At 45.6% G+C, this 24,687-nt stretch overlaps 1 protein-coding gene across 3 annotated transcripts in view; it reads right to left on the reverse strand.

Moving 5' to 3' along the window:
- Positions 1-674: 674 nt before the first annotated feature.
- LOC123955119 (dynamin binding protein) overlaps positions 675-24,687 on the reverse strand; it is a 103,142-nt gene continuing 79,129 nt past the window's right edge. Inside the window, exons 5-17 of one of the 3 annotated variants that reach the window (XM_046026728.1) lie at positions 23,323-23,516; positions 22,365-22,464; positions 19,002-19,149; positions 18,398-18,415; positions 17,675-17,874; positions 15,538-15,668; positions 14,461-14,565; positions 10,375-10,503; positions 8,750-9,082; positions 8,158-8,337; positions 6,231-6,429; positions 3,662-4,209; positions 675-2,336 (exon numbers count right to left, since the gene is read on the reverse strand). In XM_046026728.1, coding sequence (XP_045882684.1) covers positions 2,151-2,336; positions 3,662-4,209; positions 6,231-6,429; positions 8,158-8,337; positions 8,750-9,082; positions 10,375-10,503; positions 14,461-14,565; positions 15,538-15,668; positions 17,675-17,874; positions 18,398-18,415; positions 19,002-19,149; positions 22,365-22,464; positions 23,323-23,516 — 2,471 coding nt within the window. In that variant the 3' untranslated portion in view covers positions 675-2,150. The remainder of the gene's footprint in view (positions 2,337-3,661; positions 4,210-6,230; positions 6,430-8,157; positions 8,338-8,749; positions 9,083-10,374; positions 10,504-14,460; positions 14,566-15,537; positions 15,669-17,674; positions 17,875-18,397; positions 18,416-19,001; positions 19,150-22,364; positions 22,465-23,322; positions 23,517-24,687) is intronic. The other 2 variants (XM_046026729.1, XM_046026730.1) reach the window with 2 other exon arrangements.

A 24,687-nucleotide genomic window follows, 5' to 3' on the forward strand; every position in this document is an offset into this window, starting at 1 on the left:
CCAGACCATTTGGCTCCAGAACAAGGTGGAGAGACTCAGCTAGAGAACCCAAGACCCAAGTTTCAATTCAGGATCCATTAAAAACTCAATGCGTGGCTTGGGGAAGTCACAATGTCTCTAGATCCCATTTTCCTAGTCCATAAAGTAAGAGTTGGCCTAGCTGACCGACAAATTTCATCTCCGAGTCCACCTATCCCTTCATGTTTTCTCTCCCTTCACAGTATCAGGTAATTGCTTCATGGTCCAGGGTCTCCCCTCACCCACAGCTCCTGCCCCAACCCTGGCGGCCAGTGCTCCTGCTACTTCTCCTCCTACCACCCCCCCTCGCCCAGCTGCTACTCTGTGCCTTGTTACTTCATCTCTAGGGCGTCAGTTTCCACCTCTGTGATATCAGCAAAGTACTTACCTTATAGGGTCTCCAGTTTAAAGCCTTCAGTTCTGTTTCACTAGCATTTTATAGTACAAAACAGCATAAAGAGGAGATCACCTGCAACATGGGCATCTTTTGAGGTATGGAAATTCTGTCCAAATTGTATTTGACAAAATGGATTTTTGACTGGAATTTCTTCAGTTAGCCTCTCTCATTGTCTGGAATCTCGCCATCATTTTGAATTGCCAAAAAGCTACCTTCAGAAATCCGACAAGGTTCAGGCTAAACACATGGACGGAAATCAAGAAAACACACTCATGGCCCATAGAAATGCTTTTATTTATAAAATAACTACTTAAATATAAACATCTCTAAATATAAACACTATTCACAAGAGACTCGCATTGCTGCCTTCTGACCGACCCACAGACACACAAGGCTAAGGGGCCCATAGGTGTCTCCCAGTTCATCAGGATTTTTAAGGCCAAAGGTGCACTTGAAGGAGCAGGGGGCTGTCAGGTGTTCTTAATTCCCTTTCTTGAGACAAAAGTCATAGTTTTCTATTCCAAGGTAGGCCTCATATCTGGGGCAAACCTTAAGAATAAGAGCCTTGCTTAAATAGAATAGTCAGGGAGAGATTCTTTGTGTAAGGATTAGCGGAGATCTTCCTGAGGCCAGATGGAGGGACGATCAGGCACTTTAGAATCTGTCTGGCTTAGACTGTGGTCTCTGAAGCATGGAGGTTAGTGGTGAAACAGAAAATGCTTATTTCCAAGTCTTGGATAAGCTACCTCTGGGATTACTTCTCATTCATACGATACACAAGCATTAGGCTTTCTGCATCTGTGGACAGTAGTGCGGATGAAGGAGAAAGGCATCCAGGCTTCCGCCAGGCCAAACGGGTTCAGCTCACCGCAGGGCAAGCTCTTTCCATGGGGTGGCTGAAGCTCTCACCTTGTTCTTCTAGGAGAAGCTATCTGTTATTGGATTCTGGGGGAAGGGCCAGGAGACATCACACACAGACTCGATAAGGTGCAGATGACTGTCAGAAGGGGTAGACAGTTGTACATCTCAAAGGGAAGAGACCCATTCACAGAAATGATGAAGGGAAATAAAGACCCTAAATGCTTTTAGAGAACACAACTGAATGTTGCTGAGCCAATCTGGGAAGGTAGTACTTGAGACAAATAAGGTTACAGATGGTAGTATTTGAGGGACTTTTGGAAATTAGGGGTGGGGGTGTATGTATGAATGTGTACTAAACACGGAAGCATTGAAATACCAGATTTGGTACAATCTCAACAAACTTCTTGCCACGTGTGGAGGCGCAGTCTATAAGGGCTCCCAGAGAATTCTCTTCATCCAAGTCAGTATCTGGTCATTTGTTCACGGAGCATGGGACCACCCCAAACTCAGTATGTTATAACCCACGCCCACATCTTCTCAGGCTGGAGCGTGCTTCCAGCATATATCTGATACTGGTCTTCCCACGGGAAATTTCTCATTTCCAAAGGCTGACCCGAGACATGCCTTTCTTCTCATGGTCATGGAGTCATCACAAGCCCTGGGGTCCATTTCAAATTCTAGAAAGTCTAGTGAGCATCAAAGTTGACAACCCAATGGCGGGAAACAAGACTCATCTTGTGTCCTGCGCCATGCCGTAGTTAAACAGTGCGGATGGGGCCGGTGTCCCAGGAGCAGGTGCCCTCTCGCGGGGCCACCAGGACCCTTCAGCAGAAGGAAGTGAAGGCAGCAAGGTTGAGCGAGAAGGAGAATAAGTTCAGGTATATTCAGCTTTGCGGATATAATTGGATGGGACATAGCCCTTCTTCCCATTAACTTCGGCTAACCACCACTCTGTATTTCCCATAACATCTTTAAACTCCAGGATCTTGAGTCTCTGATTGGCTGACACACTCAGCTCATTTGGATTCCGTGCCTTGAAGGTATACACAGCAAAATAGACCTATGAGAGGGAGAGAAAGTGAGTTGGGAAACGGGACACTGATTGGAACAATACTGTCCAGCAGGACTTCCTGCGGTGATAGGAATGTTCTATACCTGTGCTATCCAATATGGCAGCCTCTAGCCACATGTGGCTACCAAGCAGTTGAAGTATGGCCAGTAAGACGGAGGCACTTAATTTTAAATTTTACTTAAATTTAAATAGCTACATAGACCTGGTAGCTACCATAATGAACAGGGCAGATTCAAAGAAAACAAAAATTTATATCCTCCTACTCTTTCAGAGTTGCCTTAAAAAGTGGAAGAAGGAACTTTTGGCCAATATGGCTGCTAGGTGGTGCTCAGTGATCAGGAGGGGAAGCCACGAAGCCCAGGGAGACACAAGGATGAAAGCATACTCTTAGGACTTGGAGGAGTTGATGAAGCGAGAAGTGAGCTTTTTAAACAAAATCAGAATTTAAAAAAAGGGGGCCCATCTCCTCCTTCCACATGTCTAGGAAAAGCGTCCACTGAGGGGCCCAAAAGTTGGATGTCTGTCCTGGGCAGTGGGCAGTAGCAGAATCACCTGAGGAACAGGCAGTTCCCTAAGCCCATCTGTAGTTCTGAGGAACGAGGCGTAGAAAGACTGAGCTGAGAAGCTTGTGTTGAAAACTGGTCTTTTGGAATCTAGAGCTTGGCAGAGGCAAATAGCTCCACAACCCAGGACACATCTGGACACATCTCTCAAAGGCAGCCCTGCTGGAGATGAGCTCACAGACAGATGGTCTAAGACACACATGGAAAATCCCTGATGCGAGAGGGAGCAAAGGCAACAAGTGGCTGAACCAGGGGTTCCCCAGCCACGAATGTGAAAGTGACCTTAAAATAGGTAGGTTTAATATGTTCAAGATACAAAAGCTTATTCGAATTCATAAAGACAAAATAGGCCATTATAAAAAGAATAGAAAAAACTGAGAATGTTATTTCTAAATTCCAGGGGGGAAAACACAGAGCTATTTGAATAAAATAGGATGGGATAAATGGCAGACTTTATACAATGAGGGATTATGAGCTGGCAGAGTGGAAAAGGTTTTCGTTGTAACACCTTGTAAATGCCCAATGACACAGCAGAAGGGGCCCAGAAACAGCCCGGGAAGTGTCAGCCAACCTGAAGGCGTGGAGGTGCTCACTCCTAGAGCGAGTTTCCGTGTGTGCTTTGTAAGACTTGTCGGTGAGCTCAGCCCAGACCACCACCCAGGCCCTGGGCATGCCTCGGACTCCCCCGCTCCTCCACCCACCCCCCAACACTCCCGCCATGTCTGCCACACGCGACCAGGGAGCACTTGCCTGGTTGCCTTCTGCCTCCCTGCTTTCTGGCTCTTCGTTTTTGTCTTCCAGAAACTGGGATGTTCTCGTACATCCTCTCATGAGGTCTTTTCCCTGCCCGTTTCGCCCTGGTAGGGAGTAACTGACCGTTTCTGGATGCCTGGAGTTCCTGCAGCTCCTGAGGGCGGGGGCGGGTGGGTGAATGTCTCTGGCTGCCTCCGGGAGGTCCCATGACCTAGGCTGGGAGCTGGAGTCTGGGTCTGTGGGGCATCTGGAAGGACTGCTCTCTGAACAACCCAAATTTAAGGACGCATTGAGAGCTTCTTGGTCCAGTTCCTTCAATGAAGTGGCATCTTGAGGCTGCTTCTGGCAAGACCCCGAGGTGAAGGACACGGCCATGCTGCTGGGATTGAAGGTCAGGGTGCTGCTGCTGTTCTGCCGCAGGAACCTGGGGGAGGAGCTGCCCAGCTCTGACTCGGTGGACGAGTGGCTGCCCACCGAGGCGTCTGAGTGGCTGCGGCGTGCGTTGTAGGGCTTCAGGAAGGAGCTGTACACAAAGCCTTTGGTGACTACAGGGAGGAAGAGTCAACAGGAAGTGCCTTTAATGGAAGGGGTGGAGGGTAGAGTCAACGAAGAAAAAACTATGGTTGAAAAGCGAGGTCAATAGTGAGAGACACAAAATCAGATGCTTAGGGACAAAAACGGTGGGACAGTCAATCCCAGGAGACACAACCCTGTGGCTACCTGCCAGGGCAAAGTTACTACCACTGTCTGAAAGGTGAGTGACGGGAGTCCTTGTGGACATTCAAGAGGACAGTAATACAAGTGGCCATGTGCTTGAGAATGAGCAGATGAAGAAAACTGAACAGGATATCTACATCATGGGAACAAAGGCTAGGAGAGACTTAACTAAGGATGTGCTCAGATACACTGAGTATGGAAAAAGGGATTTTAAAAACCATCCTCCAAGTGACTGAGCCACTCGGAGATGGCCGCCGGCCCTTTTTCCATCCGGGGGCACTTGAATCTCCACGTGTGGTCTGGGAACATGGTGGACATATTGCGAGAACAGGCTAAGGCAGGAGGCGGTCTACGGGGGTTCGTGTGGATGCAACACGGGCACAGCACGTGATCACTTTAATAAATGTCCTAAGATAATGACAGAGGGGCCTGCAGCTCAAACTTTGCAACATATAAGACTGAAATCCTTGATCCACAGGTACATTTTTTGTAATACTAAGAAAGAAAGAAGGACCTGTCAAGGGAAGCACCCAGAGCATGCAACCTCCATGCGACCAACAGCCATCTCTGTCTTCATCTTCTGTGTGTTTTTGTTACATCTGCCGTAATGGGGGCGGAGGGAGTGGGTTCCCTTGGGCAGATGGTGAGGGGTAGAGGGTCTAACTGCCGATCCTAATACTATGGGCTTCCTGCCACCACTCACCGGGATGGCGTAGATAAAAGCCCCAGGGGTGGAACAGCTTCTTGAATAGCCTGGATGGTTACTGGGAACACTTCTGTGAACCCATCAGTGGCTTCCCCAGCCCATCACCCTCCATCTTTGCCTTCCTTTCCCATTACTAATCTCCATTCTTTTGGGTAAGCAGGAAGGATGGGCAGAGGAGGAGATCCACAAAATACTTTCAAACTGAGAATGTCACGATTTTCCATCCGGTGGTGTGAACAGAGAAGTTTATTGTATAGGCCCACAGTCCTTATTTAAAATGCTAAGAGCCAGATGGGTTTTGGAATTCAGCCTTTTTGAATTTGGGAAAAGGAACCAGGTCCGTATACGGTTTATGGTATGACATCCCCAGCAGGGTCTGGGTCACCGCCTCAAAATTAAACCCACTGATGTTTCTATAATGTACGACTATTCACATCAAAAGAGAGGAGTAACAATTATAAACAGCTTCACAACACTTCGCTGGGATTTTGCTACCAAATAAGTTCAGATCAGGGAAGGTTTTGGCGAGTGAGTTCTGAGAAAAAAAGCCCTTTGTTTTTTAGAGCTTTTTGGAATAGTGGAGAAATGACATGGATTTTTTTTTTTTTTTTTTTTTTTACTTTTCTTTAAATTCTGTACACAACAAACCCCTTAGTCCCTGCCATCACCCCTGCTAGAAAAAAGCTGTAAGCTATTTTTAAAGCCATTCCCTAGTCATGAGGTAAAACCAGTAAAGCAAACAAAAAACCCTTTCCTACAGATTCTAAATTCACACACTCTCAAAATCCATTTCCAGAGCTTGGAAGAGGGCAGCTTATTTTGTGGTTCACTTGGAACAGGTTGAAAGGGCTCGGATGCCGGTAAGCATGGCCTGGGAGAGCTGTGAAGCTTGGCAAGAGCCTGCAAAGGTAAGAAACGGAGCTCCTTCTGGAATTTGTGAAAACAAAACCAAAACCAAAGACAGGTTTTGTTTTGGTAATGACTTGGGCACTGCACTCTCCCAAGATGGACAGAACTTGTAAGGTTATTTTTCCCCTTTAATCAAAGACTCTTTGAGGGGCGGGGGTTGGAAGATTTGGGTACAGCCAGAAATAACTTTCTCCTCATTTAGAGTTAGAGTAATCTGAGGTCTAACATTCCTACCTCCGTTGTCAATCAGCCAGCGGTTCTGACTGCCCATGGGGTCCTTTTTTTTGATCACGCCCACCAAGTCCCCTTCCAGAAGTGAGACATCCAAGTCCTGAGCGGCATTGAAGTTCCGTTCTGCTTGGAACAGTTTCTCAGGGGGGTACCTTGCCAGAAGGGAGGCCCGGAGTTCTTCAGACTGTAGCATGTAACTTGGCTGGAAGGCAACACAAGAGACACAGTGGACAAAAGTCCTCCCTGGCCACCAGACCAGTGGCCACACCTAATCTCAGCTCACAGTCTGAGTCTCAGAAATGGGGGCAACGACAGCCAGCCCCTCGCTACTCCCATCGGATGTTTTTGAGCCTGAGACAGTTCATGCGGCTGGGTAAAAATCATGATCTTAGCTCTTGTTTTATGCCTTGGTAGCTATTAAGAAAATTTAATGTCCCATCTTAGTATCACATCTGTTTATCTTGTGACCAAAAAATGCGATTTAAGTGTCACATGGGGTGCCTGGCTGGCTCAGTTGGTAGAATGTGCAACTCTTGATCTCGGAGTTGGTGTAGAGATTACTTAAAAATAAAACTTTAAAAAGAAGTGCCACCAGAAGAGTCAAACTATATAAGTAATATTATAAGATTTTCTGTTTTGCTATATGAATTTAAACAACCGAGACTTTCCCGGGGGCGCCTGGGTGGCTCAGTGGATTAAAGCCTCTGCCTTCAGCTCAGGTCATGATCCCAGGGTCCTGGGATCGAGGCCCCCATTGGGCTCTCTGCTCAGCGGGGAGCCTGCTTCCTCCTCTCTCTCTGCCTGCCTCTCTGCCTACTTGTGATCTCTGTCAAATAAATAAATAAAACCTATTAAAAATTTTTAAAAAAATAAACAATCGAGACTTTCCTTATCTTGACTTCCCCATCTATAAAAACAATTATGATTTGTAAAAATTAGAAAAAAATAAAAGTAATAATAAATTTGATTCTACCTTTTAAGGTAATATAAATTAATGCCTATGAGATTATATGGAGCAATGTGTTGTCAACAGAGATCAATAATCTTTCCGATTATGGCCCCATATAATCTGGTGTATCTCATCCTACTTTGGAAATGAGTTCTAAAAGAATGTTAGTTACTCCGGGTAGAAAAGCTGTCAGCCATGAACAATTTGGCCATGTATCAGATAATTACTTCTTTTTTTTTAAGATTTTATTTTTATTTATTTGACAGCGCACACAAGCAGGGAGAGCAGCAGGCAGAGGGATAGGAGTAGCAGACCCCCCGCTCAGTGGGGAGCCTGATGCAGGGCCTGATCCCAGGACCCAGGGATCATGACCTGAACAGAAGGCAGATGCCCAACGGACTGAGGCACCCTGGTGCATTTTCCAATACATGATCAAACACGGGGAAGCCTGGCAGAATTAACCCCACCCTTAAATCAGTTTCCTTAATTAACTGATCAAAGTATTAATATTAGTCCTTTGCAAACTTCATTCACTGGATAGACTAAGATCTGAGAACGCTTTTCAGAAGCTGACTGACGGACATATCGAGTGTGAAAAAGCTATTGGTGGTCACTAGCCTTACCCGCCCTGATGCTCAGGGACACTGCCTGCAGGAGCCCACGACAGATGCGAGAACTCCATGACCTTTACCCTCCATTAGGTAAGATACCAAAACTCCTGTGAACGCGCTCCTCTGTGGCTGGAGCTGGGTGCATCAGCAGTAACAATGAAGACAGCCTCCCTCTGCCGTGCTCGCTCTGTGCCAGGCCTTTCTAAGTGTTTTACGGCATATGAGCCCGTCTGAACCTCATAATAACTCGTTGATGTCAGTATGATACCCGCGTCCGTGAGCTGAGAACGGGGCTAAGCAGCCCACTCCGGAACACGGTGGTGGGGCGGGGGGGCGTCGCCAACCAGGCTGGGCCCGAACCCCGACTCACCAGGCCCAGGAGCGGCTTCCGTGCTGACTGGCGGTCCATGGTCTTCCTCTCAAAGGGCTTCCTGGCGGCTGGAAGCGACTCCGGGAAGAAGGTGAAAACCTGGAGCTGCTGCAGGACCCTGCTGTGCTCTTCGTGGAAGATGGCAATCAGGTTGCCCTCTCTGCCGGCGACTTTAAGTAACTGGAGTCGGCGGGTAGGGGAGAGAGAGAGAGAGAGAGAGACCACGGTTGGAAGACCCAGGCCTGACCAGCGGCTCCAGCTCAGCTCTCCCTCAGCAGGCGCCAAGCCGGGTGGGGAGGTGGGGCGGGGTGGGGGGGTGGGGGGTGGGCCAGCAGGCCGGGCTGGTGGCTCTCCACCGCTCCGCGGCTCTGCAGGATGGAAAGAGCTGCTTAGGAGCCCCAGACACAGGCAAGGGCCAGGAAACTCTAGGTGGGACGGGCCTGACCCAGGGCCCTCTTTAATCTCTCCAGCAGGAAGACTTTCTCAGGCACCCCACATGTGCACTCCCAGGACACTGGGAGAGCCTGCGACCCCTCTCCCTGGCCGGGGGGCAGGGGCAGGACATGGATGGGAGGGTGGATGGCACACGCACCGACAGCAGCGGCTGGAGCTGCTCCAGCGCGCAGCGCACGAAGTCGCAGTGGGCCTGGGCGTAGCCATGGACACAGTTGGTGAGCAGCCCCCGCGCGTACTGGTGGAACTTGGGCAGCTCGTCCAGCAGCTGCGCGTTCAGGGCCTCGTAGTTGTTCCGGGCTGACTGCAGCTCCTCCAGGGTCTTCTTGTCCTTCAGCTTCTCCGCCCGCTCGGTGCAGTTGTAGAAGTCCAGCAGCTTGTCGAAGCGCTTCTGCACCAGCTTGTGCGGCCCCGTGAACATGCTCAGCAGCTGATTGAGGGGAGAGATGACCAGCCGCTCCGTCCTCTCCTTCTGTGGGGACAAGACAACCACAGGGCTCAGCCCTTCCGGATCCCGTATTTCTGGTTTTAACCTACCATCAGGTTGGGGCAGACAACGTTTGTATTTACTTTGTAAATTGTATTTACTTTGTATTTATCCGGGTTTGTATTTACTGAAGCTCGATCCGCACAGTAAGTCCAGTGACCACCCATCGCCAGTGGATCCGGTGGATCCAACACCGTGGATATGTGTCTTTCCCTGAAACACCCGCTGGGCCCATCTGTGATATCCTGCAGCACCTGCTTTGCTCCTCTGCACAATGGAAACCCACGCAGGTCCAACGTGTTCTACTTACCCAACACCAGACAGACTCACACATTTTATAAAAACTTCTCAATGTATAACCTTCACCAATCATATGCACTAGCCAGAGTTTGCAAAATGTGCTGAACCCGCCTTAGCGCCACCGTGGATAACGGGTCGTCTGCCCGGTATCACAGTTTAGTACACAGGTCTACACGGCTCGAATTTAACCCTAGAGGTACTTGTTGCAGAAATCTGAGGGGGAGAAGCCTTCATACACCCACCATACCTTTTCTAATCACAACTACTTGTTAACACCTGCTTCTACTTTTCAAAAGACTTTTCTCTTTAATTTGTTCTAGAAGGACAGACATCGAGGGTCAGGATATTGTCATATAAAGAACACAAATAGGGACTTAGTATGTTACTTTTAGTAAGATGCTACTGTTGTGAGAACACCTGTAAGTTCCTCAATGTGAATGAATGCTTTCTTCAGCCTGAAGCCATCCAGAAATTTCCAAGAAACCTTCGAACCCCACTCATCTCTTTCCCCTCACCATCAAACAATCCCACATCTATTTAGAATTGCCGGAGCAAATTGGCCTTTAGTACCATCTTTATAAGGAAGCACATGCCCTTTCAAAGATCCACTGGTTAACTTTGAAACTACTAAATATTCCTTTCTAAGTTAGGGCTCCTACAGTTGTCTTCTTTCTTCAGAGTTATCAACAGTGATACCAGATGAAATTTCCCAGTTTGCCTCTGTCTCCTCAAACCTGACTGATCACAAGCTATAAAAAATTCTCTTTGAATACCAGAGGCCCAACCTGTCCTTTTAACTAATTAAAAGCCATTGTTCTGAATATAAAACCCCGATACGGATGGAGCCAGGGGATGGTTGGTATGCCTGAGGCACAGGGCACGTGTCTGTGGAAATAACTTTTCCACAAAGGGGATGCTCGAGAACCCCGGGAAGAAGGCCACCCTACGAAAAGAGGGTTGGAGGAAGAGCCACTTACGAAATTTGTGAAGAGCTGGTCACTGATGTAGCGATGCACCTTCTCGAACTGCTCCAAGTCTCTGTGTCCCTTCTCCACGCATACATCCCACATGCTCACGGCGGCCACCACTTTCACGCACGCCGATTCCTGGAGCCAGTTAGAAACAAATGCGGTAAGACAGGCAGAACTTTCTAGCCTTCATCATTCATCCCTGTTAGCAGAACGGGACAAAATTTAATATAAAAAACTAAAAATTTTCTCTCTAGCACAGTATTTGAAATAAGCTTTGAAATAAGGACAGTCTCATCAACTGTGATTTATGAGGCACAGAGAAAAGCCCAAGACTCTTACTTATGGAAAAAAGTGGTGACGGTTTTTCAGCTCTTTAGCATTCCTGTATGTTCCCAACTTGAGCCCAAAATGATTCCTGCAGGATCATGATAAGGAGCGATCACCGTCCTCCTGCAAGCGTTAGCTCATGGTGTCACCTTCTCCAACAGCTGGCCAGGACACTATGCAGATTACAGCCCCACTTCTTGCACTCAGACACACCTGACTGCTCTGTCGTTTGTCGCTGCAGACAAGATCACTTACTAATGTTTGTTCACTGACTCTATTCCCCACCCCCCCCCACAACTCCCTGAAAATACGTAAGCTCCAGGAGGGCAGCGATTGTCTGTTTTGTTCGCTGTCTCAATTATCACTTGCTGAGTAAATGAATAAAAAATGCAATGGTAAACTGGATCCTGACATGTTTTAAATCCCAGGCTGTTTTCTCTGGCTACTTAAACAATGCTGGGTTCTCTCCTTTTTTAGTTGAAGTTAGGGGAAGGCCTATTATTTTGAAATTAACCCAAATAAAATCTAAATGTACCCAAAACTCCCATTCATAGATTTCAAGGGCAAATAAAGTCCCTTAGCGCAAAAACAGCAGTGCCTCATACATCAGTTTAACTTTACATTTTATTTTATGACGTTGGCAGACCTCTTCTTGTCTTTAAGTCCTATGCCTGTATGTGTAGACTTCGTGTTTCGTCAGGAGGAGAAATTGTGTCATCTTCCTAATTCCTCCTGAGTGGGAGAATAAATGTGAAAAGTGATGTCCTCTCATTTTCTTTTAAAAAATGCTGAATGGAGCACCTGGGTGGCTCAGTGGGTTAAGCCTCTGCCATCGGCTCAGGTCATGATCTCAGGGTCCTGGGATCGAGCCCCGCATCGGGCTCTCTGCTCAGCGGGGAGCCTGCTCCCCCCCACCCACCTCACCTGATGCTCTGCCTACTTGTGATCTCTGTCTGTCCAATAAATAAATAAAATCTTTTAAAAAAATGTGAAATCTCACAATAGTAGACTACATGCCAAGGTAGATACCACATATAGTCAATGTCTCTCAGCTTATGTTCTTGCCAGCTTGCTCTCTCTCCGTGGATCTAGCTAATTTTATGAGGCAGGGCTTTTCATTTTATGTCAGTGATGAAACCGTTTGACGTCTTCTCCCTTCATTTCTGGTTAGCCGTCAGAACCAAACTGACCTGCCCATCAAATGGCTGTGTCTGTTCCGTTATGTCCCACCCACTGCCATGGAGACAGGCCTTTTAAGAGCTAGGGACTCGGGTATATGCTTGCTACACACTTAGAAAACATGGGGCGTGGGGCACCTGGGTGGCTCAGTGGGTTAAAAGCCTCTGCCTTTGGCTCAGGCCATGATCTCAGGGTCCTGGGATCGAGCCCCACATCGGGCTCTCTGTTTAGCGGGGAGCCTGCTCCCCCCCACCCTCTGCCTGCCTCTCTGTCTACTTGTGATCTCGCTGTCTCCCTGTCAAATAAATAAATATCTTTTTAAAAAAGAAAGAAAGAAAGAAAGAAAGAAAGAAAACATGGGGCAAAAACACCCAATAGGAGGGTACTGAAAGTAGAGGAACTGTAAGTCAAAGTCCTAGACGAGGGACTATACTTGGGAGTTGTATCAACATTGTTTTTGCCAAATCTCTCACTTTAAGCCAATGTGCTCTTAAAAAGTCTTATAAACCCTAACTTTTATATAATTATATACTTAAAACATGAAGGGTGAGAGTTTGCTACTTAGGGGCATGTAGGAAATGTAGGGAGCATTTCAAATCATAGGGATTATTTAATAAATGATGATAACTGGAAAAGCAGGTGGGGGAAAAAATCACACTGGATCCCTACCTCAACCTTATACACTAAATTCCAACTAGATCAACGACTTCAACTAAAAAAAAAAAGAAATAATAGAAATGCCAAAACCTGGGAGATACTTATTACTTTGGAAGAGGAAAGAACTTTTCAAGTATGACATAGATCTACAAAGCCATAAAAGAAAAGTTCAGACCGTGCAAACCTAAACATTTTCAACACGGAGAAAACATTTAAGCAAACTCAAAAGACAACAAACTGAGGGAGAAATAGTGGTAAACTATCATCATACACAAAGGCCTCTTCTATTTTCTCCAACAATGCAGAAGTACTACCAATCAATAAGAGAAGGATCATCAAATAAATAAATAAGGGCCTCAAGATATAGACAAATGAACAGAAAAAGGAATATAATGACTTAAAGATAGGAAAATATCCTCAACTTCATTCATAAGAAATGCAAACTTAAACTATATGGAAACAGCATTTTTAACCTATCTTGCAAAGAGAAGACATTTTGATTTGGTAACACTGTGTGTTAGTAAGGGATGGGGAAATCCTTTCATACGCGACCAACAGGGAGTCTTCCGTGGTACAATGTGTACATGCGCTACGATTCCGCTCAGCACATCTAGTCCTCTGGTCTTCAGATATACTCTCACAGATCAGAAAATGATGTATCTACAATGATGTATCTTGGGCCAATATATCTAATCATTTGCCAGCTACAAATAAATGTCCATCAATGGGAGACAAGTTAAACATGTTGTGGCACACCCGTATCATTAAATACTATGCAGTTGTTTAAAAAAAAAAAGCAGTTCTGTGTGCATAGGTCTAAAATGACTTCCAAAATACTACAATGTGCAAAACCCAAGATGCTCAACAGTGTGTACCTTTCCCTTTCTCTATCTCTCACACACATACACGATTATCTTCAATGAGAGGAGAATCTGATAAATGCAGATTGTGTCTCTAGAGAGTGCCTAAGAGATGGGCTGGAGGAAGAATTATTTCCACTTTTTACTTATCCCTTTGGTACCTTTTGAATTTGTATCATTTTCCTGAATTTTTTGTTTTTGTTTTTAAGCAAGCAGAGGATCTCTCTTTAAGAAAACGGTTTCGGGCGCCTGGGTGGCTCAGTGGGTTAAGCCGCTGCCTTCGGCTCAGGTCATGATCTCAGGATCCTGGGATCGAGTCCCACATCGGGCTCTCTGCTCAGCGGAGAGCCTGCTTCCCTTCCTCTCTCTCTGCCTGCCTCTCTTGTGATTTCTCTCTGTCAAATAAATAAATAAAATCTTAAAAAAAAAAAAAAAAAAAGAAAACGGTTTCATAGGAAGAGATGTCATGTGTGAAGAACAGGGGTACATGATATGCTTACATAAACACCGTTCTGTGAAGCCCATAGGAAAAGGAGAGACCTGAACAGAAAGGAGTCTAGTCCCGCCTCTGACTGAGAAGCAAACACCTCCTGACCCCCTCAGCCCCTCCAGCTCTCCAGACCCATTCATGATTCTAACAGCTTTGGAGGCCTCGTGTACAGCAACTAAATTAGACAGAAATTAACATTATTATAAGAACACATGCCTCCAATGGGAACCATTCTCGTACTATTCGATCTTTGAAACGATCTTGACAAAATGAACTTGTGACAAGCGCTTCACAAACAACTGGACAGAGGGGACGGTAAGAAAAAGGTGGTGGGGAGGTCAGTGAAAAGCGAGAGGGGGCAAGGAGCAGCCTGCTCTAGAATTCAGATTCAGCGTGCTCATCTTCCAAACGCTGTCACCTCTTAAATAACCTACAGGACCCCCAGGAACAAGTATGTCAGGGGACAGTGGTCGTCTGAGTCCAAATTATTCAACACGCATCCCACAGCAGGCTGACAAGCAGGAAAATGGACAGAATTTCAGCTTGTGTGATTCTAAGCAGAGCAGCGCCTTCTCTCACCCGGATATGCTGCAGGTAGAGAGACAGGTCTCGGATAAAAGATTTGATCAATCTTTCTTGCATTCGGAAGTTCTTTTCTGTTTCTTCAAACGCTTCATCTTTGATCTGTTCAAAATAAACAAGTGCTATTAGCTGATCTAGATTCTCGTTCAATCTATCCTATTGGCAAAAGTATCTTTCTTAAAAATATCTTTTCTCCAAATTTCAAGCCTTTGATGTTTCCCCGAATCATACTTGAGTTAAATACCTCTACATGACCTTGAAAGAGTGCCAAAATACATGTGGGCCGTCCTGCCTCCTCACCTTAACTCCTCCTGCTCCTGATGGGAAGACGTGCTTTGCTCTGGTCAGGGTGCTCTCCCCCTGCCCTGGCGACCACATTCGTTCACCCCGGTGATTGTCTCGAGCTGTCCCCTTGCCTGGAATGTCCTCTCCTGTCCCTATGCCAAAGCCCCTTTCTTTGAGCTTGGATTAAATCTCTTGTCCACATGAAGCTCGCTCCCCTGCAACTCCTGTCTTCCTAAGTACTAGGGCATACCAACAACACACTGCAACACTGGGCAACTGATTGTTTTCTAGCCGCTGCTCCCCATTGGCTGCGGGCTGCACGTATGCTGGAGAATGAAGCCCGGTGAGGCACTCTCAGTGATGTGGACAAGTGCTTCCAAATGTCTCAATTTCTCACACTTCACATTTTTAAAATTTGTGACAGTTGTGTGGAACTACGGTGACCTCTTAAATCCCTTCTAGCTTCATGTCTTCAATTTGGTCTCCCCAAATACATCACAAGCTCCTCCCGGGTGTCTAAAACCACAATGACTATTATACCATGACCGACTAGGCCTCCCGGTTAGCCTTTGCGCACACTGTAAGCCGCTCCCCACGGCACAGGGGCAGGGCTGGGCGGGAGGATTCCCGTGCACAGGAGCTGCTGGGCCCTGTATCCACCCCCAGGCAAACACCAAAAGAGGTACTAAGAGGGGAATTGTGCCACATGACACCATGCAGGAAGCCCACAATGTGGAACCCCGAAATGCTGCCGAAGATGTGCCAAGTCTTCAAGGGTGGGAATCTTACCTGAGGAGCGAAGCCGGTCAGGTGCTTCAGGTGGCTGCTTACACGGTTGGATTTCTTGATGATGGAATGGATGTTCAGTTTGGAAATCTTCTCCATGAGGCTGTCTTCATCGCCCTTTCGGTACTTGAGGACTAGGGAGTGAGTCAAGAAAGCCCTTCTCTGAGCATGGCCAGGCTACAACACGAGCCAGAAAATGAGACCAACAACCCAAACTACAGGTAGTGCTTGTTTTCAGTGAGCTTGTAGCTGAGTAGAGACAACATATGAATGCAAGTCACCATTATGGAGAGACAGGCTACTTGATGAAGCTAGAAATGATGCAGATTGGAGGTAGTTAGGAGGAAAGGGAGCAAGGGGTCGGGAGAAGTCTGAGATCTGGAGTCCAGGACACCTTTGAGCTCAATGCCTGGGTCCGTCATTTCATCAAGGTGTGGCCTCCCAGAAGTCACTTAACTCCTCTGAGCCTCATTTTCTTCTCCAATGAAATGTAGGAAGGAACACTATTTGCTTTATAAGACCTCTTAAATGGTCTTATGTACAAATGAGATATTTATATGCAATTGTCTCGCATAGTAAAACGCTATACGGGAGTCATGTGATTAACTACTGTGTCATACCTTAGGCACAATCTCTAGAAAAGTCTGGAGACCTCAGAAGGGTCACCGGGAGAAGTCTGGGTGGTGCTACAAAGGCACACTTTGTTGTTGTAGGAGATGAAGATGACATCACATTAGGAGATTCAAACCAGAGAGGCGGACAAACCACAGAAGACTCCTAATTTTAGGAAACAAACTGAGGGTTGCTGAAGGGGGTTAGGTGGGGGGATGGGTAACTAGGTGATGGACATTAAGGAGGGTACCTTTTTTTTTTTTTAAGATTTTATTTATTTATTTGACAGACAGAGATCACAAGTAGGCAGAGCAGCAGGCAGAGAGAGAGGGGGAAACAGGCTCCCCGCTGAGCAGAGAGCCCGATGCGGGGCTCAATCCCAGGACCCTGAGATCATGACCTGAGCGAAAGGCAGAGGCTTAACCCACTGAGCCACCCAGGAGGAGGGTACTTGATGGCGCGAGCACTGTGTATTATATAAGACTGATGAATCACTGAACTCTACCTCTGAAATCAGTAATACACTATATGTTAATTAACTGAATTTAAATGTTAAGAAAGGGGGAACACCTGGGTGGCTCATTTGGTTAAGCATCTGCCTTCAGTTCAGGTCACAATCCCAGGGTCTCTGAAGCAAGCCCCACATTAGGCTCCCCACTAAGCGGGGAGTCTACTTCTCCCTCTGACCCTCCCCACTTCCTGCTCTCTCACTCTCTCTCAAATAAATCTTTAAAAATAAATAAATAAATAAAATTTTAAAAGGTGGGGGGCAAAAAGGAGATAGGAACCAAGACAAAGGGCTAGCAGGCCTGAGGGTCTTAAGAGCACAGTCAACACTGCATACCAATGTGGGCGTCGCGGTGGGTAGAAGGTAGAGAAAGAGGTTATACCATATTATAGATTCTTTGAGGGTGTGACTGACAAATCAGTTTAGCATGGTCACCATGCTGTACTCATCGGGGGTTCAAATTAGAGCCTCATGAGAGGTCTGATGAAAGAGAAAAGATATGGTTCAGTTCCTTCCACACTATAAAGAAAGCGCTGGGTGGTTTGCAACTGACTACACAGCACTGGGGGCGGAGCTCAGGCCAGAGAAGTGTCACGGGACCCAGAGACTGGGCAAACTGGGGTTTCCTGAAAGAAGAGGAAAAGTTCAACCTGAGTGGACGTAGTAAAACATCCAACACAAGATGCAGGAAAACAAGTCTAAGCGTTAAAAAGGCTTGCCTTCCATGAGTGGAGAAAGGACTCACCAGCGCCTGAATGAGCCACTCTCCGTATCCTTCGCAAAGACTCTCATTGCTACAAGCTCGATCACAGGCGCCTTACTTCCAATATTCCACAGCTGTACTTTATGTTCTTACTTGCTTTTTCATAGCCTATTTCCCCCCATTCTGCCACCGTTTCTACAGCAGAGCCCTATCACCAAGCCCCTGCCTTGTCCATCCCTGGTGAAGGAATAATTCTTTTGAGGAAGAGAGCATGGTCAAGGGCATACCTCCTTCTCAGCATTGTATGTTTTTCTTACCCAGGTCCTTGCGACGTTTATATTCATTAATGTTCACGTTGATCTCCTTGACCGCAAGGACTGCATTGGTTAAGGGCACCTTATCGGGGTGGGATTCTGGGGTGGAATTCAGCAGCTCCATGAGCAGCAGGGGGTAGCGCATGACTCTCTGGACCGGTTTGATGAGGAAGGAGCCCAGATTAATGTAATTTGTGCATCCCCTGATACAGAAGGAAAAAGACTTTTAATCAAATGTCAATAATACAGGACCTATTGTAATATTCGTGATTCTTTTTTTTTTTAAATATTTTATTAATTTGACAGAGAGAAATCACAACTAGGCAGAGAGGCAGGCAGAGAGAGAGGAGGAAACAGGCTCCCCACGGAGCAGAGAGCCCGATGCGGGGCTCGATCCCAGGACCCTGGGATCATGACCTGAGCCTAAGGCAGAGGCTTTAACCCACTGAGCCACCCAGGCGCCCCGGTAATATTCGTGATTCTTAAATACAGCTCTGTTCTCTCGCTCTCCATTCCAACCTCATTCATTCAGCAAATATTTTCTGAGCACCTAATAAATACCAGGTACTGTGGTAGGTGCTAGGGATTTAGCAGTGGACGGAGACAGGCATCAAGCAAACATTATAGCAAGTGTCATTTGGTGGTAAGCACTATGAAGAAAAATACAGCAAAGGTTTACTTCTAGGTTTCTGTCTATAAGGGAAGAAAACAAAGAAATGAGCTTACCATTCTGTGTACAGGCTCCTACAGGGCAGCGAGCATGAAAAGAAAACAGACAGCTGCTTAGAGGGAATGCTAAATGCCGATTCTCACATTCTTCAGAGAATATATTAGTCCAAGTAATGCCTATTACTTGGGCAGACAAAGAAAAAAAATCACAGGGGATAAAGGGAAATCATGTATCTGTGGAGGCATATCTAGTCCATTAAAGAGTTATTAAAGCCCCTAACTTCACTTTGATCTACTCAGACATATATTGTATTATAACCTAAGTCCAGAAGAATCTTACCTGAGGGAAATAGGTGAATTGGGTCTTCTTACCTATGTTCTTACTTGTTTGGACCAACTATCTCCCTGGCTGCTTCTTACCTGAAATGCTAACTTAACACTTTGTATCTACAGAAAGAAGTGGGAAGCCACTGAAGATTTTCAAGGGAAAAGGCAATACGATAAGAGAAGAGCAAGTAACATAATAGGACCTATAATAACATATCATTTATGACTAAAATAAGACAGATGTCATAAGAAGTCTAGACCTATGCACAGACTGACTTCTCAAAGACAGAACTAAAGAATTAGGATGGGAGCATGGTGGGGTCAAAACTCCTACTTGAGATCTGCCAAGGAGTCCTGAAGATGCTTCTGGATCTTCTCATCCTTCTCGTAGATTTCCAGCAGTGAAATGGCCTCATCGTGATTCTGGCAGTAAACCTTGTATGTTCCCTCAAGCTCATCCCGGTGATCGAGAAACACAGGCCCTGTGGAATACACGTAAACATAGAGTGTTTTTAGTAACTTTCTTCTAAGTAGCCTCCATGCAGGCTGGATAACCAAACTTTTATTAGTTAAATCCTATCACAAGAAACGATAATGAGACTAATCACCAAATTTATCATTTCCATGAAATAGCTCAAAATCATATTTATTTAAAGCAAAATTTCAGAGAACCATGTCATCACATATTTATTTTTTAAAGCACACACACATACAGCTGGTCCCAGAAACCGTCTCCAGTCCCTTCTCAGTCAGGCACAGGTGTCTGCAAATCCCCCCCACATAAGATCAGAACTGTAAGGGCCCCTCACTCTCTAAGCCCCAGGGAAACCACAGTGAGGAAGAGAGTCCTTCCACAGCTGTAGTTTCTAACCTCTTCTTTGTGCATCAATTAAATACACAGGACTATAAATGAAGTTTATTATATTAAAATACCTATAATATTAAAAAATTCCAAGTCTGTGACAGTAACATGTGTATTTCTTTATAAAGCATTAAACAGCAAAACATAGCTATAAACTAATAATCACCATAATGACTCTGCCAATTCCTTGGTCCTTCCTGCTTCAGCCTGTACTGCTTCTCAAGGTCCGCTCACCCTTGAAGTCCTCTATTAAAACCTGATCCCACTGAGCGGGCCTGCTAACCCTTCCTACCAGCTTCTCTGGGCAGAACCCCCGCCACGGAACCCAACTACTTTCTCTACAATGTCACCTCTGTTCTCTATATGCTGTCTTATGGAACGCTCTATTGTTGTGTAGTTTTCATTTACATTAAATCTACATCTTTAATTACTGCTCCTTCCTGTGAGAGAAACTTGACTTCTCCCATAAACATCCCACTCACACTGCGCTCTCTGGGGCAGGCTCACTTCTGCCTGTCCCCGCAGCTCCACGGGCACGGCAGCGGATGGGGCTGGCTGCCTTCCTGACCTCCAGGACACTTTGGGAGCCCTGACTATCAATGTCTCCATATCGAATATTCGCCTGTCTTCTTCTTCCACGTTATTCCTTTGCACCCTTTCCGCATCAACATTTCCAGAACCATCATGATTGTGCTGCTGCTGACGTGTGCCCCTCCACTCACTGCACTGACCTTCCCTGTAGGGCCCGCTCTACACCAATCACCAACTAGCCAACCTACATCTTAATTTCCAGTGTCCTTCAAACTGTGGGTCACAACCCATAAATGAGTCATGTGATCTACTGTGTGGGTCACATTCAGCACTTTGGGGAAATAAAATGGCATAGGAAAGAAAATCTCAGGCAATGTTGGACACAGTCAAAGCACAGACATACACATACACGAATCCTGGGTCATGATGTAAAACAGATTTCTTTCTGAGACAGGTGTAAAATAATCTAAACACTATGTACCCAGAATCTCCTGGTGCTTTTTTCTCATCTCCTTACTCAGCCAAGCCCCGTTCTTTCCTCCATCACCAGATCCTGTCCTATCTGCACTAGAATCCTTCCCCGGTCAGACTACTAATGCAAATTCTGTGCTCCTTTTGCCAGCACCCAGTATTACTTTGATTTTGGCTGAGTTCTCCCCCTCTCTGTACACTTTTTCCATTTCTCTTCCTGGCTCATAGAACTGCTTGGAAGGTACATTGTTGTTGGGGGGTAAGGCTTAGTGTAGAACAGTTTGAATAATTCCCTACCACCTGTGTGATTTAAAAAAAAAAAAAAAAAGGAGACTGGGGCCCAGAGTAGAGAAAATATATATGTAATTGCTAGTATACAATAAACTCCCTGGAAGGCAAGAGAAGAAAACTAGTAACACTGGGTGCTTCTGGTTTGAAGAGCTGGTAGCAAGGGAATGTGTAAGAGCCTTTTCATTAAGTCGTTCTTTGTAACTCTCTGTGTGCAGTGGAAATGTATTAAAAATAAACTAAATTAGAAATATATTAAAATAAAAAAAAATATACTCAAATAAACTTGACTTCCCCAAAAATTGCTTATGCAATTCATGCCAAATTTGCCCTTTGCTAGTGGGTCACCAAAGCTTTAATTCGCCCGCATTCTGTTCCTGTGGCCATTCCTCTCCCACGTGAGTCAGGTGAATAGTACCTAGTTTAAGCCAACATCATGGTCACATTCTCCTTCCACGGATCAGCTTAATAAGCATTTGCATGTGACCCAGTTCTGGCCAATGAGAAATAAAGAGAAATCTGATAGGAGAGCACTGGGAAAGCTCCGCTCACTCTTAAATGACACAGGGTTACTTTTCCCTTCTGCCTGATGTTGTCATGTGTGTAGGGGGATGGCTAGAACTGCGGTAGCATCTTGTCATCATAATTCCAGGAAAATAGCAAAATGGTAGAATGTCCTTCCCATGTTGTTCCAGACCTGGTGTGTGTGACCAACAGAATACGGCAGAAGTGACAGTATGTCATATCCAGGATCAGGTTAGAGAAGAATCTGTGGGTCTCCCATCCTAAGCCTTCTCTCCATCTTGGATCACTCACTGGGAAAAGCCAGCTGCCATGTCCTGAGGACAGTCCATGGAGAGACTCAAAGGGCCTGAAAAGGAACTAGGGCCTGAAAAGCTGAGGAGGCTTCCTTGGAGTAGATCCTTGAGAGGAGTGCAGTCCAGGCCAACAGCTTGACCCCCACCTCCTGGATTCCTCAGCCACAGGCACTGTGGGGTAATACATGTTTCTGAATTAAAGCTGCTAAGTTTTGGTATAATTTGTTGCACAGCAATAGATAACTAACACAGTTCCTTTGTTGATTAAAAACAGATGACTGTTTTTCAAACAGTTTTAACCATGACCTACATGACTGACAACATTTTAAATCATGACTCAGCACACTTATATGCAGAGTTGAATTAAGTGTCAAAAAACTGTAGCTGTGCTTATTCTTTATAGTATATTTGGTATTTTCTATTTTATTTTACTGAAAAAAGTAGATACTGGGTGCGACTTGCTCTAGCGATCTCAGGAGAGTCAGTCTGGAAAACCCACTCTACATGACATCTAAAATCTCTTCTATTGCCGACATCACCTCAACGTAGGCCACAGATAAAGGAGAACAGAGGGCCAAGTGACCCCTGAACTAGGTAGCTAGAATCTCATTTTCCTACTCAGTACCAGCAAGGCTGCTTCACCTCTTACCTCCTACCCATGAAGTTTAACAAATGTGGTGGTTGGGGAAGGGGGGAGCTGCTTCTGAAGCAATGGCGGAGCTCATACCTACAGCATCGCTGATTTCCAGATCTGCCAATAACTGCTTTGAGGCCTTAATCACCATCTGCATATTTCCAAAAAGTCCTTCAAAGTCAATGTTTGGTATCTGAGAAAGGGAGACAAAATGTAAAGATGCATGGAAATGAAATTAATGGCACGCCATTCATACTAGGAACATCTCTTCAAGGATGGTACAAAACTGTTGAAGGTCACCTTCACTTGCCATCACCAAGATTCCAGAAGAGAAGTGTCCCAGCACTGTCTTTAGTGTCACTCTTTGTCCGTGGACCCAGTCATTCTTGGCTCTCTCCCCGTCCCCACTACCTTCGTAAAAGGACTGTGTTACCAGTTTGGTCCAGAATTATATTGGGATACAAATTCCCATGCAAAACCCAAAATCTGATGGCAGTGCCCACTTCCTGTACTAGCTCTTAGGAGTGAATGTTCCAGAAGTACAAACCCAAGCCAGGCCCAGATGGTCAAGTAACAAGCAATACGGACAGTAAACCCCAGGAGGCTGTTAACCTTTTTTCCCTACCTCCAGCATCTAGAAAAGTATCTGGCACACAGGTGAAGGTCAGGATTTCCTGAACAAATGCTGTACCGTCAGGTGCAAGAGCCACTGAACCCGCCGTCCCCAGACTTCATTACTATACCACCTTCCCAATGCAGTGACCATCCAGGCTGCCTGGGAGTGTCTTTAGGAGCCACAGAAGCAGGGAATGTCTCGGGAGCTACTACAGCAAGTCTGGTTAAGTTAACAGTAGTCTTGGGAAGTGACAGGACGCTGAAAGCGTAAGTTGATGACACACACATATGGGGGCCCTTCAATTAGGAGCAGGAGCAGCAGTCACAGCCTTTATTTTAAACCCAGTAACCCTTGTGTGAAAGTGCCCATAACCTAATGCTCCAGGCTTGGAGAATCACATTCGGGGTAAAGCAAACTTTCTCGCACGGCTCCCACCTGTGCCTGCTGCAGGGGCACCATGATGTGCTCAATGCACATTTCCAGATCCCGAACGTAGTCTCTCTCTGTCTGGAGAAGTTCTTCTATCACCTTGGCTCTCTTCTCCAGCATCCTCTGCTCTGGGTTTTCAGTGTACATGGACCCAGGAGGGGCCACCGGTGATGAAGACTGGGAGGAGAGCAGCGTCATTTCTAGAAGGGAAGAGAGAACTGGTCAGCCACTCCGGGTGTGGAAGCAAGACTCTTCAACAGTTCAGGCTGAAAAGAACACATTCCTTGAGAACCCAAGTCTCATTGCTGTCAACCACCAGGCAATCTGATCACATGTCTTCCAATTATGAACAGATGAAGGGCTGAGAAAGTCATTTCTGCAAAGAGAACTTCTCTCATCGGTGTGATAACATTTCTAGAATTCGTCCTAAAAAAGAGAAGCTGGCCCACTTCAGGAGGGCAAATCAGTGTCCAAAACCTCTTGGGAAAGAGGCTGAGAGGGGCGCTGTTCTTATAAAGAATTGCTTTCACTTAATTAGGTTAAAAAAAAAAACAAAAAAAAACCAATGCATGAGGTCAGCAGCAGAAATACCAAACTGTAAGTTAAAAACACTGATGGAGCACATTAAAAAGAATATTAGGGGAACATCATGATGCCAACTAAGGAGAAGACGAGAGTTAGATGGGAGTTACCTGTCAGAGAACTGGGTGACTTACACGACCTACTGTGTTCCCGTCACCGTGATGGAGGGTGAACATCCACAATGAAATATACAAAAATTGTCTAATTCTCCCTACCGAAACATTAATGAAGACACGGGCACCTTGTTATTCCAAATGCCCTAGAAAATACAAAAGTACTAGAAAGATGAAGTTCTTTTTAATGGTATTTTCAACCAAAAGAACCTCTGTAGAACCATACCGTATGAACTAAAAATGAAAACAAACATGTACCTGGTCATTAGCTTTTACAAAAACCTATTATTGGCTGCTACACATGATCATTAGCTACACATGATGAGATTTATAAAGACAGAATGGCATTTGTTCATTAAAAATAAACATTAAACACTAAAATAAACATGAAAAAAATCTGACAATCAAGCAGACTCTGTTCAGTTTATTTAAAATTCCTTAAAGATCCACATTAAAAAAACTACGAATTTGGTTGAGTAAATATACTACTCTGGATGTGATCACAAGAATATTTTTAGCAGATCTAAGAAGGAAAAACACACATGTTTATACTATTTATAGAAAACGAGGCTTTCACATCAGATTTTTGTCTTCAAAAATCTTCCCCACTGCCCCTTCTCTAGGAATTCCAATGTTTAAAAAAGAATGCACCCAGATTCTGGTTTCTAAAAACCAC

This window comes from Meles meles, chromosome 13 (assembly GCF_922984935.1).
Source record: "Meles meles chromosome 13, mMelMel3.1 paternal haplotype, whole genome shotgun sequence".
NCBI lineage: Eukaryota > Metazoa > Chordata > Mammalia > Carnivora > Mustelidae > Meles > Meles meles.